Source organism: Panonychus citri, unplaced genomic scaffold (genome assembly GCF_014898815.1).
Source record: "Panonychus citri isolate SS breed McGregor unplaced genomic scaffold, ASM1489881v1 Contig00028, whole genome shotgun sequence".
Classification (NCBI taxonomy): domain Eukaryota; kingdom Metazoa; phylum Arthropoda; class Arachnida; order Trombidiformes; family Tetranychidae; genus Panonychus; species Panonychus citri.
This window is the reverse complement of record NW_026515433.1, coordinates 928,566-945,666: the sequence shown is the minus strand read 5'-3', so window position 1 is coordinate 945,666 and position 17,101 is coordinate 928,566. Positions and strand designations below refer to the sequence as shown.

Here is a 17,101-nt window from a genome sequence, read left to right as displayed (position 1 = left end):
GATTGTGAAGGAAATTGATTAAATTCATCAATCAATTTTAATGAGAATGTTAATGTTCATGGAGGTGAAAGAAAATAAATTAATGAATAAACAATTGATCGAGAAATGTTGTTAATTGTTAATAACAATCAGTTCTGAATAGGAAGACAATAAAGTCTAATAACAAGTAGCTTCAATACTCTGGGACTGATCAAATGTCTAATTAACCAGCTAATTGTTGAGATAAAAAGTTAGATAAAAGGTTAATTGTTTACATTCTGGTAGCATAATGGTTGTTTAAGACTCTAATCATTGACTAATTAACAGTTTGCTTCCAGTGTTCAGGATAATCTTGTTGCTGTTACAATCATCTCATCTTATTGATTAGTAAATAAATGAGGCAACAAATAAACAGACTATATGATTATTATGTTAATATTAGTGAGTGTTTCTAACAAAAAGGCATATACACTAATTGATATTCACATTGTATCCAAATGTAATTAACCAAAAAGCTAATTAAGTTTAGATAAATAATTTCTCACTAAACCCTTATGATACACCAACGCTTTTATCAAACACAAACATCAAATCAAATATCATTTGGAGGTTAAAACAAGAAGGGAAAATAAACAAAATCGATGTGATTGCAAAGGGTTAAGGGTTGGGTCCAATTGGAAAACAATTGACTTACTTTAATTAAGAAATAAAAACGATTCTCTTGCTAATTGTTGTTGATCAATTTAAAAACGTTTCGGACAAAAAGTGTTTGTGTTTACCTTTTGGTGGAAAATTTTTTTCCTACAATTAGTTTGGAAATCGAACACTAGATGGCGCTAGTGTTTCGCAAAAATTCTACGTCAAAACATCTGATCGGTTTTCTGAATTTCGGTTTTGAATTTTTGTTGTTTTGTTGTTTTGTTTTTGTTTAATTATTTGTTTTAGTTTTATTTTAACAATTGGATTAATTATTTATCTTTATTTTTACTTGCGTTATCTTTAGGTGTTCATCTTGATTGAATTGGTTCTGAATGGCGTTTGGTTAAAACATTCTCGTGACGATGGATGTTAATTCCTTACCTCCAGTTAGTGAAGGATTTTGTTTCTCTGGTGATGAATTTCTTGAGGATAATTTTACGGTAGATGATTTTATTAAAAATCATCGGAATGATATCTCACTAGAACAATTAAGACAAGATCTTAATAGTTATCTAAAAGCTTGTCGAGTTGCCCTTATTGATACCATCAATGAAGATTATAGTGATTTTATCAACCTTATGGATGATTTGGTTGGTCTTGGCACTAATATTACTAAGCTAATTGAACCGTTGGAAAGTATGCAAAATGATATTAAATTGGTTGAATCAAATTTTAGTTCTGCTCTTGGTGAGATTACCGAGAGGATGAAACAATTGCAGTTTACACGAGTTAAGAGAAAAAAAATTGAATCCATGTTAAATGTTCACCGAAATATGCAAAAGGTTGAAAATCTCTGTGATACCATTGAAAATGGTGAAACCAATGCAACAGATATCAACCTGATTGAAAGGATTGCCATTCAAATGGAGGAAATAATTGTCAACTTAGAATTCAACAATTCTGGACCAACAGTGATCTTTTCATCTGGAGACTTAGAGTCAAGATCTAAATTGTTATCAGAAAGAGTTCGACGAATTTTGGAAAAAGCATTCACCCGAGCAATATCTTGTTCGGAAGGAGATACAATTGAACGTCTTTACACAATATTCCTTCTCAACGGACAATTAAATGTTCTAGAGAAAATTTTAATCACCAAGATTAGACCTTATCTAATTTCTGTTATATCAGAGTCAAGATTGGAAGCCTTGGGAACAGAAAAATTTTTCAACGATATCAAAAATGTTCTCACCAGTCAATTGAATGTATTTTTTTATCTTGAAACTGAATGTGCTGCCTGGTTTATCAATCGTATCTGGAATGAGGTGGTTACATCTTTAACACTTCAAAGTCCATCACTATTTGCCTCCGGTAATCCTGATCAATTTCATTCCAATTACACAGCAACCGTTAAATTTTTAGACTCTCTAAAAACCGATGTCGACAGTGGAGACAAAATCTCATCAAATTGTCAACTCAATCTATTAACCAGGAAATTCAACATTCAAATTTATTTCCGTATTAGATTTCAAGAGATTGCCTCAAGATTTGAATATTCACTGAAACAATCGTACACTTATCAACCCCAAGAGGAACCAAAGTTTATCATTCCTCCATTAATTGAATTACTCCGGTCAATCAACGAATGCTGGTCAACCAAGGATGTTTATCTGCCACCATTGTTTATACCCTTTTGGAAATTAACTTTACAATTGATTGCTCGATGTACCGTTTGGTTAAGGACAATACAATTATCGGATATGGTTATTGGAAATGTCACCTCGCCAATTGAATCATCTCGATTGAAAACCTCATTGGTTTCAACCATTTTCTCCCAATCAGAGAAAACGGTAACAGAGATTGAAAATATTTACCCGAAAATAGTGTTACCCTTAAAACCGAGTAACTTTGATGAGAAACTATTGAAAGAATCCTTAGATTATGGATTAATTGAACTCGCTCGAACAGGTCTACCCAATATAGTTAAATTAACCAAGGAATGTCTAGTGAATAAAAATCTAACCTAATTTATTGTTTTGATATTGCGAAAATTAATGATGTCAATTATGTTTCTTGGAATCAATTTTCAAGCAAAAAAGGAAATGATCATTTCTATGATCACTATCATATCATCAACTTCCTTGGACTTATGAGCCTAAAACTCAACAATCATCAACCAATCATCATCATCGTTTTCTGATTAATCTTCAATTACCAATGAGAGAGAGACTCGTTGAGTATTTAGCTCGATAAAGATAAATCATCATAATTGAGAGATTGAGAAAGAAAATATCTCTGGATGCGAATTCAAATATAAAGAGACAGTGGAATGAAAAAAAAGAGAAATTAGTTGAAATTAAGAAATTAAATGTTTAATTAAGTTTCAGGGGGAAAAAATCGACGCAGGACAGAGCGATTTCATTTACATTTTCACAATTTACTGATCACTTTATTGGTATTTTATTGAGAATAATTAACAATTAAGAGTAAAATGATAATAAAGAACCAGAGAAAATGGAAAATGATGAGGATGATTAACCATCAACCGGATACTTCGTGCCAATGGAGTTATCACCTCAATGTAATGTCCCGGGTGCCAGTAGATTGCTAATTAACAGAGAAAACAGTTAATTCACAATTAGATCGATTAAACTAAATGGAAACAATTAAAATGCTTACCTGGTCATTCCCGGGACCAATGAGAGGCTCATATTAACTTCTTGGTTTTTCTGAAAAGCTTGAGGTGCATACTGGTTGTACAATCCCCAAATACTGTTCATTAGTTTATGATTGTAATGATATTGTGGTTCCTCCTGAGTTTCAGCAAACAGGGTAACTAAATTGGGTGAAAAAAAATGAACAATTAGCAACAATTGAATGAAAAGAAATGAGTTTTGCCAAACCAAATTAAAATCAATCACCAATAGGATGTTAAAATGTTAAAAGCCATTGTAAAACTGTGTATTGTTGATAGTTGATTATTTGATTGAATAAAACGTTTATCGTTAATTAATTACCACAGGTAAGTAATCAACATAATTAGCTAATTACCTTGAAAAACTAACAATTCATGGCGTAACAATAATTGAGAAACAACTGATTGTATTCAAACACTGATACTTTTCAAGTTGTTTCTAATTTTGTTTTCCTCATTGTTATTAGTTAAATTAGCCGATGATCAGAGTTGATCACTAATTTAGGTGTAGCAAAGACTGAATTTGGTTAATTGTGATTGAAACTCTGATTGATTACTTACAAGAACCAGTGTAGTTAATATCTTTCATCGAATGTTTTTTTCCTCCTTTCTGGTCTTTCCTAACATATTCATGGACCTTTGAAGCACTATAAGTAGCACATGGAATGGAGGACATGATTAACTAATTGTTGGATCAATTTGCGATCTCAATCAACGTAAATTAAGGTATTCAAATCAACAACAATTAAGGAGAAAGAAGCGAAAAGTGAGACTCCACCAACAACCACGACAACAAGAATTGAGCAAATGATATTGAGCAAAAGAAGAACCAAAAAAGATGATGATTAGTTGATTGTGATGATTAGTTGATGATGAGGATGATGAACCAACAAGATGAAACTGGTTGACTTAAGCACAGATAATCAAGAGTATTGATTTTAATTGATTGTTCTGTTTGTGAACAATTAACATGAGTGAAAAAAAGGTAAATAAAGAATCAATTTTGAATATCGATTATTTAACTAAATTAGAGACAATTAATCTCCTTCCGTTGTTGGAATTGGTTAATTGTGATCAACTTTTCTATCTCAATTAACTACTAATTGTTGATATTGTTTATTTTTCAAATGATTAGGGCGATTTCTGATCCACTAATGGAAACCTTTTAATTGTTGAAGAAACTTATATTTATACTCCATGGAAATGGCAAAGTGATCAAGTTAATTAACTAATTATTTTGTCAACGACTGTCATCAACTTTGTCTCCCTCTTCAATTTGTATTCCCGGATAATCAATTGATTTATTGATTGATTATCATTTGGATTAATGATTGCGTAGTTGCTTGTCATGGGCACTCTCGTTGTCGAGACAATTAACTGATCACCAGCAATCAGTTAATCGTTTACATTGTAAATCTTGTTCTTAATGTTTAATTTTTGTTTAATTTGATTGATTGTTAATCCGATTGTTGATGTTTACGTTTTTGCTGTTGACTTTGGATTTTAATTGTTGTTATTAGTAAATTGTTAATCAAATTGATCTTCTCCCTCCACCTTTCATTAATTGAGCAAATTATTTTATCCATTGACTGTATTGATTGTTCATTTATTGGTAATAATTATCTGACAAGGTCTCAATAGTTTAATTCAATTGATCAGTTGATTGATTTTACTCTCTCATTAGTTGATTAAATTGTTTGATAATCGTTTCTTTTTTTTCTGCTGCTTATTATTCATATTGATCAGTAATCAACTAATCATTGATTCATTAATTGCTAATTGCTGACCTCACTTAAAATCTAAACCCACAAGCCTCATGATCTTAATTGTTATAACAATCAGTTGATTGTGGTCAATGGTTGACAATTAGCTGAAATTGACCTTGATAAAATTATCATTAATCTTAAAAAGTAAATTAAAGTAAATTAAAATTGATCCAATTTTGGTTGAAACAATTTGATTGTAACTTTTAATTTTTCCGTTGATCAATAAATCATTTAATTAGTTAATTGTTGTTATTGGTAATTAATAAATCAACAAATCAACTTGATCAAGCCGGTTTGAATACTTTAGACTCATGATAATTATTGGTTGCAGGTTAATTGTTTAATCAACGATTGATGAACTCGTTATGATTAACACTAAATAATTAGCTTGGTATTTAATTATCTAATTGCTTTGATTATCAATTAATTCATGGATATCAAATTAAATCAATGAGCTTATTGTGAAAACAAAATAACAGATTAATTATCATTCAGTTGGTTCGTGTTTATAAATAGACTTTAATTGTTGAAAGTTTGCTAATTAATTTGAGGTACAATTTGTTGATCAATATAATTGAACAATTAAAATTGATCACCTTTCATATTATGATGACGATGAAGATGATTAAGTTAATGATGATTACCTTGATCAAACTGTAACGAAACTAATTTAATGATTAACTGTTCAACTGTTCAACTACTTTCACGAGTGATTGATACTTTGACTTAATTACTTGAGTGATTTTAATCAACACGATTAATTGAAACTAATTTTTTTGAGTATCATCAAAGTAATAATAATAATTTAATTTTCACAATTTAATCTACATTCTTGAATAAGATTTGTCGAAATTTTGGGTAAAGATTAGCCAAGGATTCAAGGAGGTTATATCAAAAATTCACAAAAATCCTACAAAACGGAAAATAGTACGAACAAAATCTGACTAGCCCTTCATGAGAAATTCTGTCTCAAAGATTTTTATGTACGCATGCGCAGATAAGCTTTTTTACAGCGCGCATTTCAAAAAGAAAGAGATGAGAGATAAGAGAGAAAGAGAGAAAAGAAAAAGAGAAAGAGAGAAAATGAAAGAAATTGAAGAGAAACAAAAAGAGGCGAGAAAGAGACGAGAAAAAAAGAGAAAGAGAAAGAAAGAGACGAGAAAAAAAGAGAAAGAGAAAGAAAGAGACGAGAAAGGAAGAGAAATAGAGAGGAGAGAAAAAGAGAAAGAGAGAAAGAGAGAAAGAAAGAGACGAGAAAGAAAGAGAAAGAGAGAGGAGAGAAAGAGAGAGAGAGAAAGAGAAAGAGAGAGAGAGAAAGAGACGAGAAAGAAAGAGATGAGAAAAAAAGAGACGAGAAAGAAAGAGAAAGAGAGAGGAGAGAAAGAGAGAGAGAAAGAGAGAGAGAGAGAGAAAGAGAAAGAGAGAGGAGAAAGAGAAAGAGAGAGGAGAAAGAGATAGAGAAAGAGAGAGGAGAGAAAAAGAGAAGAGAAAGAAAGAGAAAGAAAGAGACGAGAAAGAAAGAGACGAGAAAAAAAGAGAAAGAGAAAGAGACGAGAAAGAAAGAGATGAGAAAGAAAGAGATGAGAAAAAAAGAGAAAGAGAAAGAGACGAGAAAGAAAGAGACGAGAGAGAAAGAGAAAGAGAGAGAGAGAAAGAGAAAGAGACGAGAAAGAAATAGAAAAAAGAGTAGTGAGAAAGAAAAAGAAATTTAGTTTTGAATTTTTCGATTAAAAAACGTTTCCCATTTCAATAAACCACGGGTCTGGCAAACAACCTTAACAAACTTTCGTAAGAAAGTTTGTTCCCGCTTGTTCAATTATATTAAGATTTTTGTTGTTTATAAAACTCTTGTTTTGTTGTTAATTTGATTATCATGACTTGGATGAGTGATCAATTTTCAACTGATTAAATCTAAATCAACATGAGTACGATTAAATTGTCAACTAATCCCTTGGGTTGCTAATTAATTGTTTCCAAGTTTTGTGTAAAGTTTTTGTTGAAGTATCCAAACAAAAAGTTAATTGTCTTGACTAAATTAAAACTACCATCCAGTAGATTAATCTAGAAATGATTATCATGTAAAAATCTACATGTGCCTAACAATGAATACGTTTAAATGATAACAACAATTAGTTAATCATTTGAAAATCTAACTCGTTGTTTCCATGACAACCAATCAACAGCTGATTCTTGAGCAATTGTGATGAGTGTTATTTTTTTCAGTCTCAAGTACATTAGATTGTGTTGATTTGTTTGTTCTTGTGTTTATTACTTAATCTTGATTAATTTTTCTTCAACAATTTGGTTTAGTGATTAATCTCATTGTTTAAATGGCTCCCGACACCGGACCCGATGAAAGTACCAATCAAAATGATGAATATTTAACCAATGCTCCTGCTTACAATTTTCCTGACGGTTCATCGGATGAAGATGATGATTTAGAGGATGATGGTGATTATATTGGTAATGATGATGAAGACTCTGAGGGTGGTGATAATATGGCAGGTTATCAATTACTTAATCAAGAAGGTGGAGGTGATGATAATCATGTTGGTTCATATTCCGAGGATGAAGTTGATTCATTGAATGAACAACAATCGATTCATAATGATTCTATTCCTGTTATTGGTTCAACCTTTTCAATGATTGATTTACCATCTCCACCGGTTGATGAGATTACCAAACAATTAGAATCAATTGAAAGGCCTGATATTGAATTGGACGAGGTTAAAATTGATCAAATTAAACGAGCGATGTCGGGATTTAGTTTACCATCTTCAGCTATTCCTGGTTGGGCCTCGGTGGTTACAGAAGATCAATTAACTAATTTGATCCATTGTAAAACCAAATCAAATTGATTACATTGATTCCAGGTCTGAATTACTGTGGTAATTGTGATGATCAGTTGACTAGATTATCCAATATTAATCACAATCAGTATCGATTGTGTTAAACAAGATCTTCAATCGTTTTGTTTTCCATGTTTTTTATTTATCTAATTGTTTCGTTTCCGGATTAGTCTATTAATAATATAAATCGCAAATTAATAATCTATTTTTAATCATTAATCATGTACGAAAATATCGTTCTTATAAACCAACAATACTTGATTAACTTTCAAAGTTAATTGTAACTAAACCAAAATGAGATATTCAAACTTGTCAATATCTAATCGTAATTGTTAATTTCAAAATTAAATTAACACTAATTCCAAATGAATTGATGATTTTTGATTCTTTATTATTAACAAAAAATTAATCTCGAAACGTCATCAATTTAATACCATTGAATTGTAATCATTTAATTCTGATTAAGATAAACTATTGATTTCCAGTCAATTGTTACAATTTAATAATAATAGTTTTTATAGATTTAATTGTTTCTTAATCATTTAACTTAACATGATTATTTCAAGGTGTATTCAAAGGTAAACAAGGTTAATCATCATTTCCCTTTTAACTGATTATTAAATTGTGAATAACATGAATCGGGACTTTCACCGTTAATTATATTTCCAATCGGAACTTAATTAAGACCTTCAATAAACAATTATTGAATAAACATTGAAAGTTAATCTGTTCTCTATGATTAATCTAATAAGTCTGATTAATCAACCAACTGAATAATAGATTCTAATGATTAGAATATTTCTCAATCAAACCACAATTACCCGTTGATTGTAAACAATTTAAGTTGTAATCAATTGTTTCCTTGCAATTTGAAAGCCACTTGATCTTGTTTACAATAATTAATTGTGGTCTAAGCTGCTTACTAATTATAATTGAAAATTATACTTGATCATCGTAACTTAATTGACAAATTTTACCAATTGGAGAAAATTAAAATTTATTAGTTAGCTAATTGTTTGGAAATAATCAAATTGGTTCATAGTTTTGGGATCTTTTAAAAGTGCTAACGATTAATATCACAAGGACTGTACAAAGTATCGAGTTGATATAAGCAATTGATGCGAAATAAATTGTGTAAAATGATGAGGATGATTCCAGGTAATTAGCAACGATCCAGGGATGAATCGATTCACCCAAAGTTCCTGCAAGGAAGATTAATGAAGCTAATCTACTAGAGATCGAGAAATATTTCTGAACTAATCCGAATGAGAAAGCGAAACAAGGAGCGAATCCCATAGACAACAACGAGAACGAAATCCAAGCAAGAGTTAAATTGCTGTCGGCGCCCGAGACCATCACCGAAGCTCCGGTGATCATGATTAACACATTGAACATGATTAACTTTTTCTCGTTCCAGTAAATCGCCATTGGGATTAAGAAAAGTCGATAAATGGTACAAACTGACCAGTAGACTGTGACCAACATCGCGGCATCTTGTTTATTCATGTGTAGGTCTGATTTAACTGCAAACGCAGGGCCAAGGGAACCTAATCAATGAGAATCAAATGAAAGTTAATTAATTTCCTTCTTGTGAAATACTGATAAGTATCAACCGGTTTATCTGAATTAATTAACCACAAAGGGGTAAAATCAAATCTTCTTTCAACGAGTGAGCAATTAATCATTCGTTACTGGTTTTTTTTCGTTGATTACGAAATTAAAACTGGATTTATCTACAAGGTTAACTTGTCTCAATAATCCACTCAGTTTAATTGTTGTAACTTACTGACGAGATTTTGTCCACCGAATTCAAAATTAATGATCAATGCTGTTAATCCAATTGCAAGGTATCGTTTCCATGAATCTAATTCATCTTTTGTTTCAGTTGATTGCTCTTGATGATCATCTAATTGCTGATCAGTTTCGGAAAACCAAAGAATAGCAAATACAATTGAGATGATGATGAGAAAAATGCCAAAAATAAGATGAGGATATTGAATGAGTAGATCGTCTTTGGTATATTCTGTGGTTGTATTGGTCAATTTTGATTGTTCTTGAGCATTATTGTAATCCTCAGGATCCATTGGTAATAAAAAGGGTCCACTAATTAACGGAGCAGTTAAAGCACCCAAATCAAAAAACATATGAAGCGCTTGAAGGTAATTAGTACTTTGGCCTCCCCATAAATGAGCAATATAAACATTACAATCTAAATAATAATAAGAACGAAACTAATTAGATTTGACCATTGGTCAGTAATCTGTCAATTGTTACTCACAAATCTCCAGAAATCCAAGAGCAATTCCCCCAATCACCGTAGCAAACGATAAAAGGATAAAACTTGATAACCAGGGCGAGATGATGATCGATATTCCGATAACCAAATTGGTCAAACTTAACGTGAAAATTTTATTGAAATAATTGATCACAGTTCCAGCTAATATATGAGAAAATCTTGATTATCACCGGAGAGAAAATGAATTTAAATCAATCAACTTACCCAATAATGAGCCAAACACATAACCAATGGCTCGTTCTTGGACCAGATAAGCAACTATGGTGAACTTTTCACCGACTAAAATTTGATAATCAAGTAAACATGATCCTAATAAGGTGAATACACTTCCCATCCCAGCATAGGATAGGAAACATAATAAACTTTTCAACAATTTAGTCTGATTGGTTTGAAGATAAATAATTGATTTTGATTTCACCATTTTATAAATTGCTTGAAAAACCACTACGAGGATCCGAATTGATTACAAACAAAAATACTGAGATTTTTTTTAAAAAAACTAGTTGATTATCCGATTTGATTATTTCTTGTTTGGCGAGATTGTGACTAATCGTATCTGCTTGTTAACCACCCAATTTGATGCATCGCAGTTAATTTAGTATTTAAAAGACATTATCAATTAGTTTTTCACTCGAATCAATTAATTAATTCTTTATTGGTTGAATATGTTAGTGGTATGCAAATAACTCGTGTTAAGGTGATTGGGATTGCTTTTAATTGTCAAACAATTTGGATCTAGGTATGTATTCAATTTTATGTACAACTACAATTAATAATTAGTGGGCTGTTAGACTTTGCTCAGTTAGGAAGATTTGTTTGGGGAAAAGATTAGATTTTTTGAGTAATTAAATTGATTTGTGATTAGAATTGAATAGAAAACATTAATTATTTTGGTTTTATATTTTTTAATTGTTGAGCCTGATTGACAAGCTGATTTACTTGATTTACCAATCATTGGAAGAAAAGAGCAAAAAAGTGATATTAATCAATGGAAAAGAGAGAGAGAAAGGTAACAATTGTTTTCTCTTAAATTTATCTAAGATGGTGGTGAAGATTCAATTAGAACAATTAAAATAATTGATTCTAATGTGAGACGTTGATTCTTTTTTTCACTAAACTATTTGCTTTCATCTTTTCTTGTGATGTTCCTTGAATTTTTCACCGAATATTGGAATATAAAGAGTGAGAGAGATACTACATCAGGGGAATAGTCAAGATTCATGTGTGTGATAGGTAATAAAGATTAAGAAATTGAAGTAAGGATACAATCCAATATAGAGAAAAGGCTAATAACAATCAAAAGGAACAAAAAATTGTTAGAAAGAAAAAGAAACGCAATGATAAACAAAAAGGTCAGAAAAACATCTAATCTCCAATAGCGATAGATTTACAGTTTGGAGTAATCATGTTTTCTTAATCATGATAATTTTGTGAAGCTTCTGGAATTCAGACTTTTATACAAAGATTAATTGACCAATTGGTATAAACTAGGATGTTGGACTGTAGATGATGTCGCCTTTATTCAAATCTTGTTCAATATTGATGAGTGAGAATAATTCTTGAGGTGATATCATGCGACCAGATTTTAGCTTGGACCAAATGAGAACTCCTATATGAGGAAAATAAGAGAAATTGTAATTGATTAGTGGTCGATTTAAGAGGATTAAAGATTGATTGAAGGAAAATTTGAGTAAACAAACCATTATAAGTTATCTCGAAAGCACCAGTGCTCATTAAATAGCTCTCTAGGGTGTTGCAAATGAAGAAAATCATCATGGAACCATAGAGACGATGTTGAGATAACATATTCCAATAGGTTGGTGTCGCCATACCAAAGTATGAGAATGGATTAATACTAGAGACAATTAAACCGATGACAACGAATTTTCCGAATGATAGAGATTGAGATATTGCGAGTCGAATGAAATTCGGTGAATGATTTTCTCCAATAACTACAATCTTTGGATCCTTTTCCTTGATTATTCGTTCGTATTCTTCGAAAGCTCTTCTGTATCCACATGAGTAACTGTAACAGAGAAAAAAATAAAGAAAAACGATTAATAAATAAGAAGAATGAGAAAATCTAAAAGCTAAATCATTACGGAATCTGGACAATCATTGACAAGAATCAAATTGAAACACAGTTTGTGTTTATATCTCAGTTTAATCAACATCAAAATTGATCCTCAAGGTGTAAGATTTTAAGCAGATTGATTGTTGTGAACATTTGACAGCTAAAGGCTTTTAAATTCTAAATATAGTAAATGATTTAACGAAATCTGGATCAGCAGGATGATGAGAATTAAACCAAACAAGAGAATATAAAACAGTTGAATAAACAGAACGATCAATATCTGGGGAACAAGAACAAACTCATCTAATTAGAGATTCAATCAATCGATATTAGGATTAGTAATACACAGGATTTAGCTTATTTCTTAGATGATCACGTTAATTTCTTACCAATATGATATACGAATTGCTGGTCCGATAATAACATTAGAAAAATGGGTCTCGGGTATTTGCTTCTTGAAATTGTAAACACCAGAATCATCGGGCTTGTGAGTGTCACGGTAAAATAGGTCTCGTATTGTAAGTAACAAAAAGACGGAAAAAAGACCTGAGAAAACATATCTATCCATTGGAATCATAATTGATCAGTAATTTGTTTGATTCTATTGGAGGAAAAAAATTAATACAAGAAGGTTAATCAGAATAAGAGAGATGATGAATCAATCAGCAGTTGATGGAAAACAGTCAATAACTAATATTGAACATCCGAATCAATTCCAAATCACATTAACAATTAGACTTGATGAAAAAGCGATTAAATTAAGGGACAATTGCCAATACAAATCAATGAATTAAATTGTTGATCAATTTATCAACCAAAACAGTCCGAGTGTTTGTCGGCTCAACATTTTCACTCTGAGCTCATTTTTTCAGCTTACGGTTCCAGCTACTTATGAAAATTAACTTAATTGTTCATCTAATTAGTTTTGTTCAGATGAGATTTCAATTTATTAGGATGTCACATAATTTTGGATTGTTGAATTAGTTTAATTGATTGATTTTCGCTAAAAGCGGCCAATCGCAAGCCGAAAATGAATCGACTCAAAGTGAAATGTTGAGCTGATGGAAACTTGAATTTCCTTTAACGGCTCAACTTGGTTTCAGTTGTTGTTTGGTTTCTTAATTTTTCATTGATTGTTGTTAATTTATTTTAATCATGGATGTTTCTATTAGTAATACCATGTTGAACAAGAAGATTAATAAATTGTTGGAATCTGATTTAGATCAGGATAAGGTTTGTATCTTTTTCTTAAAGTGTTTTTATTTTCTCTTTACAAGTATTGAAATTTTCTGGTGTTTTAATTTACTGTTTTCGTATCTGATTGTTTGATTTACAGGAAACATTGGAAGCAATTAAAGTTCTGTCATCATGTTTTACCGACAATACACTCACAACCCGACGTAATTTAAGTAACATTTTGGAAAAACGGAGTCTTGTTATTATTGAAAACTTCCAATCTTGTTTCAGTGAAGTGAAAAAAATTATGGACAATTTACATCATGACTTGGCCTCAATGAATTCTAATTGTTCACAAACTATGAATAAATTAAAGGTAATCAGCCTTTAGTTTGACAATTAATCTACTGCAATAGCAACTAATTGATTTTTCCACTTTTTTAATCCTCAGGATTTGAAAATGCGAAATCAAAATCTTCTTGAGAAGACTCATTATCTCAAAAATGAATGGTAAATATAATCGACTTGCAATTTTATTCTAATCAACTAATCAACCGACTCTTTGATAATCAGGAAAACTGTGGACATCCAACAAGCGATTGTGGATAAATTTTTGGAAAAATTTCATCTGACAGCTCAAGAAATCGCGATCCTAAGAGGTTTACCCTCCAGAGACGATCCTCATCACCAACCGCCGATGACGGAGACATTTTTCAGTCTATTGGAAAAATGTCGTCAAATTCACGAAGATTCTAAGACTTTATTAACTACAAGCCAACAAACAACGGGAATTGAAACAATGAATTTCATGAGAGCGATAGAAGAAGCCGCTTTCGAACGACTTTACAAATGGACATTGGTCTCACTTCGATCCTTCAATTCAGATTCAATGGAAATCGGATATTTAATTTACAGAGGATTGGGATTCATCTCTGAAAGGCCAGTTCTATTTAGGAATTGTCTCGATGAATATGGGACTGTCCGTCGAGCGGTTGTCGTTCGTAACTTGATTGACGCTCTAACTCGAGGAGGCGATGCCGGTAATCCTCCTCCTATTGACCTCAACTCGAACGACGCTGTCAGGTATGTCGGCGACATGCTAACATGGGTACATCAAGCGATCGCCTCCGAGAAGGAACTATTAATTCAATTGGTTCAATTGTGTAAACTTGAGACACTAAAGGAAACTAATATCATCCAAGTGATTCTATCATTTATCATGGAAAGTGTTTATCGTCCAATCAAAGCTCGAATTGAACAAATTTTAATGTCCGATCCAAGTTCACCTAAATCACATGGACCATTGATCCTGTTTAAGGTTAAAAACTTGATCAAATTTTACTTTAAATTATTTTCCTCTGAATTACTTCACGATTCACAATTAGTTTACACTATGCTCGAGATTGATTCTCTAGCTAATCGAGTCTTTATCAATAGTCTTAACTATCATTGTGCCTACAAATTGGGTAAATCAGATGAAGGTGATCAAGAACAACCACCAATTGATTTAACTGCAACCGATTCATTGATGGAAACAATTTACCTGATTGATCAAATTCTATCATTCCAAAATTCATCAATTTTATCACCAGTTGATCGTCAAGAGGTTATGATCACAATGGTAAACGTTGTAATTAAACCTCTAATTCAAGCCTGTCGGGAATGTGCCGCTAAATTACCTGGTCTCGAAATGTCCATCTTCCTATTGAACTGTTTCAACGATATTTATCTAATCATTTGCAAATGTGATTATATTGATGAATTTAAAGAGGCTCTCGAAGATCAAATTAACGTTAATCAAGCAAGTTTAATTCACAAAAACGCTTCAAACATAATCACTTATTTCGGTTTGAATACCGTTTATTATGCAATCAAAAACGAAGCTGATACACCCTTGTCGTCGATAACGGGATGTGACGCTTTGGCCTTACAATCATGTTCGGTAAGTTGATTAACTGAATCAATTTATTCTTGGAAAAAAACTAATCATTTACATTTACATTTCTACAGAAAAAAGTTGATATTTTCTTGGCTAAACCAGAGAATTTCCAACTCTCGGAATTACATTTTCTCAAAAGTATTGAATTAAAGTAAGTTAATTAAGATGATTTAGAATTTGTCTCAACTAATCAATTGTTTTTAATTTTTCTAGAGAGTTGATTATACGAAAATCATTGGAGCTTTTATGTCAAATGTATCGAGAAATTTATGAAGCAATTAACAAACCCGAAAATGAATACGATGAACCAACATCATTATTACCTCAAACTCCTGATCACATTGAATCAATTTTACTTTAATTATTAATTTCCAATTAACTAATCATCACTAAATTAATCTAATTTGTAAATTTGTCTTTATCTATTTATTTGTTGAATCAAATTTATTTATTATAATCTGAATCCATTCAGAATCTACAAAAAAACTGATCGAAAAGTTCAATCAATAAAATAACTTATCACCAATCGAAATTTTTTCAACAATTATTGATTACAATCATTAAACTAATTGTTTCCAATTAAAAAATCAAGAAAAATAATCAATGAGAAATTCAAACAATTTCTGCATAAGCTTCAGCAAGTATTCACTGAAATTTTACGATTTAATGATTGGGTCTTCTAAAGCAAATTCAATTGTAATTGTTATGCGTTTAATTTTCTTAATTTAATATTAAATTAGAATCAATTAATTTTCTTAAAGAAAATAAATTTTGATTTTTTTAAAACGAATTTTGCAGAAATAAATTTCTAGACGACCCCTGAAAGCGAAGACTTTTATTTCCGTTTCCTTTAAGTTACTTCAAGACTGTTTTGGTTTAGTTGTTAAATTGATTCTTTTATTGTTTTGTGTTAATTTAGTGATTATTTAATTAAAATGGGTAAGTTAATTTACTTAATTTGTTAATTACTGGACATGTATTGTGATCGGCTTTGTTTTAAATGGGTTTCAATTCAGTTAACTCTGATGTTGAAGTTTGTTTTCTATTTTTGTGTTGGTCATCACCGGTTCTGGTTTTTTCTTGTATGAATTTTTTATTAACATTTGTCTTGGTTTTTTGGTTCACTTTTTCTATCTCAGGTAAACCAAAAGGAATACGAACTGCACGTAAACATAAGAATCATCGACGAGAACAAAGATGGCACGACAAGGACTATAAGAAAGCCCATCTTGGTACCCGATGGAAGGCTAATCCTTTCGGAGGTGCTTCTCATGCTAAAGGAATCGTATTGGAAAAAGTTGGTGTAGAAGCCAAACAACCTAATTCTGCTATCCGAAAGTGTGTAAGAGTCCAACTTATCAAAAACGGTAAAAAGATCACAGCTTTCGTACCAAGAGATGGTTGTCTCAATTATATTGAAGAAAACGACGAGGTATTAGTTGCTGGTTTCGGTCGTAAAGGTCATGCCGTCGGAGATATTCCCGGAGTTAGGTTCAAGGTTGTTAAAGTAGCTAATGTATCTTTGTTAGCTTTATATAAAGAAAAGAAAGAAAGACCCCGATCATAGATCAGAACATTGGTACAATCATGGTACTGTATTTCTTTTTTTTCATACATATTAAGTAATAAACATTTAATTTAAATGATTACTTGAGTTTATCTCATGCAATAGCACATGTGCTTATTTCACT

At 31.2% G+C, this 17,101-nt stretch overlaps 7 protein-coding genes across 8 annotated transcripts; 4 read left to right on the top strand and 3 right to left on the bottom strand.

Moving 5' to 3' along the window:
- The first annotated feature begins 849 nt into the window (after window positions 1–849).
- LOC128396917 (conserved oligomeric Golgi complex subunit 2-like) lies at window positions 850–2,666 on the top strand. Its single transcript, XM_053357568.1, has one exon. It carries the CDS (start codon window positions 1,041–1,043, stop codon window positions 2,640–2,642), a length of 1,602 nt encoding a protein of 533 aa, XP_053213543.1. The 5' UTR covers window positions 850–1,040; the 3' UTR covers window positions 2,643–2,666.
- A 299-nt stretch (window positions 2,667–2,965) lies between these two features.
- LOC128396939 (uncharacterized) lies at window positions 2,966–4,476 on the bottom strand. Its single transcript, XM_053357590.1, has 3 exons — window positions 3,872–4,476; window positions 3,295–3,451; window positions 2,966–3,222 (listed from the first exon to the last, which is right to left on the bottom strand). The coding sequence occupies exons 1-3, from the start codon at window positions 3,984–3,986 to the stop codon at window positions 3,192–3,194; spliced, it is 303 nt and encodes a 100-aa protein (XP_053213565.1). The 5' UTR covers window positions 3,987–4,476; the 3' UTR covers window positions 2,966–3,191.
- A 2,651-nt stretch (window positions 4,477–7,127) lies between these two features.
- Window positions 7,128–8,295, top strand: LOC128396935 (male-enhanced antigen 1-like). Its single transcript, XM_053357586.1, has one exon. The coding sequence runs from the start codon at window positions 7,407–7,409 to the stop codon at window positions 7,932–7,934; it is 528 nt and encodes a 175-aa protein (XP_053213561.1). The 5' UTR covers window positions 7,128–7,406; the 3' UTR covers window positions 7,935–8,295.
- A 610-nt stretch (window positions 8,296–8,905) lies between these two features.
- On the bottom strand, window positions 8,906–10,958 carry LOC128396920 (sodium-dependent glucose transporter 1-like). Its single transcript, XM_053357572.1, has 4 exons — window positions 10,426–10,958; window positions 10,204–10,362; window positions 9,712–10,134; window positions 8,906–9,472 (listed from the first exon to the last, which is right to left on the bottom strand). Exons 1-4 carry the CDS (start codon window positions 10,640–10,642, stop codon window positions 8,952–8,954), a joined length of 1,320 nt encoding a protein of 439 aa, XP_053213547.1. The 5' UTR covers window positions 10,643–10,958; the 3' UTR covers window positions 8,906–8,951.
- Window positions 10,959–11,562: 604 nt separating this feature from the next.
- LOC128396932 (thioredoxin reductase-like selenoprotein T) lies at window positions 11,563–13,263 on the bottom strand. 2 transcript variants are annotated; one of them, XM_053357583.1, is made up of 4 exons: window positions 12,685–12,825; window positions 12,324–12,575; window positions 11,922–12,247; window positions 11,563–11,830 (listed from the first exon to the last, which is right to left on the bottom strand). In XM_053357583.1, the coding sequence occupies exons 2-4, from the start codon at window positions 12,338–12,340 to the stop codon at window positions 11,709–11,711; spliced, it is 465 nt and encodes a 154-aa protein (XP_053213558.1). In that variant the 5' UTR covers window positions 12,341–12,575; window positions 12,685–12,825; the 3' UTR covers window positions 11,563–11,708. The 2 variants fall into 2 exon arrangements, with proteins under 2 accessions (XP_053213558.1, XP_053213557.1); XM_053357582.1 differs by lacking the exon at window positions 12,324–12,575 and having other exon boundaries at window positions 12,685–13,263.
- Window positions 13,264–13,366: 103 nt separating this feature from the next.
- Window positions 13,367–15,936, top strand: LOC128396913 (conserved oligomeric Golgi complex subunit 6-like). Its single transcript, XM_053357564.1, has 6 exons — window positions 13,367–13,528; window positions 13,632–13,847; window positions 13,923–13,981; window positions 14,045–15,413; window positions 15,482–15,561; window positions 15,624–15,936. The coding sequence occupies exons 1-6, from the start codon at window positions 13,451–13,453 to the stop codon at window positions 15,769–15,771; spliced, it is 1,950 nt and encodes a 649-aa protein (XP_053213539.1). The 5' UTR covers window positions 13,367–13,450; the 3' UTR covers window positions 15,772–15,936.
- A 259-nt stretch (window positions 15,937–16,195) lies between these two features.
- LOC128396937 (40S ribosomal protein S23) lies at window positions 16,196–17,059 on the top strand. The gene is made up of 2 exons (XM_053357588.1): window positions 16,196–16,349; window positions 16,550–17,059. The coding sequence occupies exons 1-2, from the start codon at window positions 16,346–16,348 to the stop codon at window positions 16,975–16,977; spliced, it is 432 nt and encodes a 143-aa protein (XP_053213563.1). The 5' UTR covers window positions 16,196–16,345; the 3' UTR covers window positions 16,978–17,059.
- The last annotated feature ends 42 nt before the right edge of the window (window positions 17,060–17,101 follow it).

Bases quoted from the DNA above. Each gene is read 5' to 3' on its own strand.
- LOC128396917 (XM_053357568.1), top strand. From the start codon at position 1,041: ATGGATGTTAATTCCTTACCTCCAGTTAGTGAAGGATTTTGTTTCTCT.
- LOC128396920 (XM_053357572.1), bottom strand. From the start codon at position 10,642: ATGGTGAAATCAAAATCAATTATTTATCTTCAAACCAATCAGACTAAA. The intron at 10,363-10,425 runs GTAAGTTGATTG...CTCATATATTAG, and splicing joins TGTGTTTGGCTCATTATTGG to CTGGAACTGTGATCAATTAT. The intron at 10,135-10,203 runs GTGAGTAACAAT...ATTATTATTTAG, and splicing joins TCTTGGATTTCTGGAGATTT to ATTGTAATGTTTATATTGCT.
- LOC128396935 (XM_053357586.1), top strand. From the start codon at position 7,407: ATGGCTCCCGACACCGGACCCGATGAAAGTACCAATCAAAATGATGAA.
- LOC128396939 (XM_053357590.1), bottom strand. From the start codon at position 3,986: ATGTCCTCCATTCCATGTGCTACTTATAGTGCTTCAAAGGTCCATGAA. The intron at 3,452-3,871 runs GTAAGTAATCAA...CACCCAATTTAG, and splicing joins TATTAACTACACTGGTTCTT to TTACCCTGTTTGCTGAAACT. The intron at 3,223-3,294 runs GTAAGCATTTTA...TCTGTTAATTAG, and splicing joins TTGGTCCCGGGAATGACCAG to CAATCTACTGGCACCCGGGA.
- LOC128396913 (XM_053357564.1), top strand. From the start codon at position 13,451: ATGGATGTTTCTATTAGTAATACCATGTTGAACAAGAAGATTAATAAA. The intron at 13,529-13,631 runs GTTTGTATCTTT...TTTGATTTACAG, and splicing joins CTGATTTAGATCAGGATAAG to GAAACATTGGAAGCAATTAA. The intron at 13,982-14,044 runs GTAAATATAATC...TTTGATAATCAG, and splicing joins CATTATCTCAAAAATGAATG to GAAAACTGTGGACATCCAAC.
- LOC128396932 (XM_053357582.1), bottom strand. From the start codon at position 12,872: ATGATTCCAATGGATAGATATGTTTTCTCAGGTCTTTTTTCCGTCTTT. The intron at 12,248-12,684 runs GTAAGAAATTAA...TCTCTGTTACAG, and splicing joins GCAATTCGTATATCATATTG to TTACTCATGTGGATACAGAA. The intron at 11,831-11,921 runs GTTTGTTTACTC...TTCCTCATATAG, and splicing joins TTTCGAGATAACTTATAATG to GAGTTCTCATTTGGTCCAAG.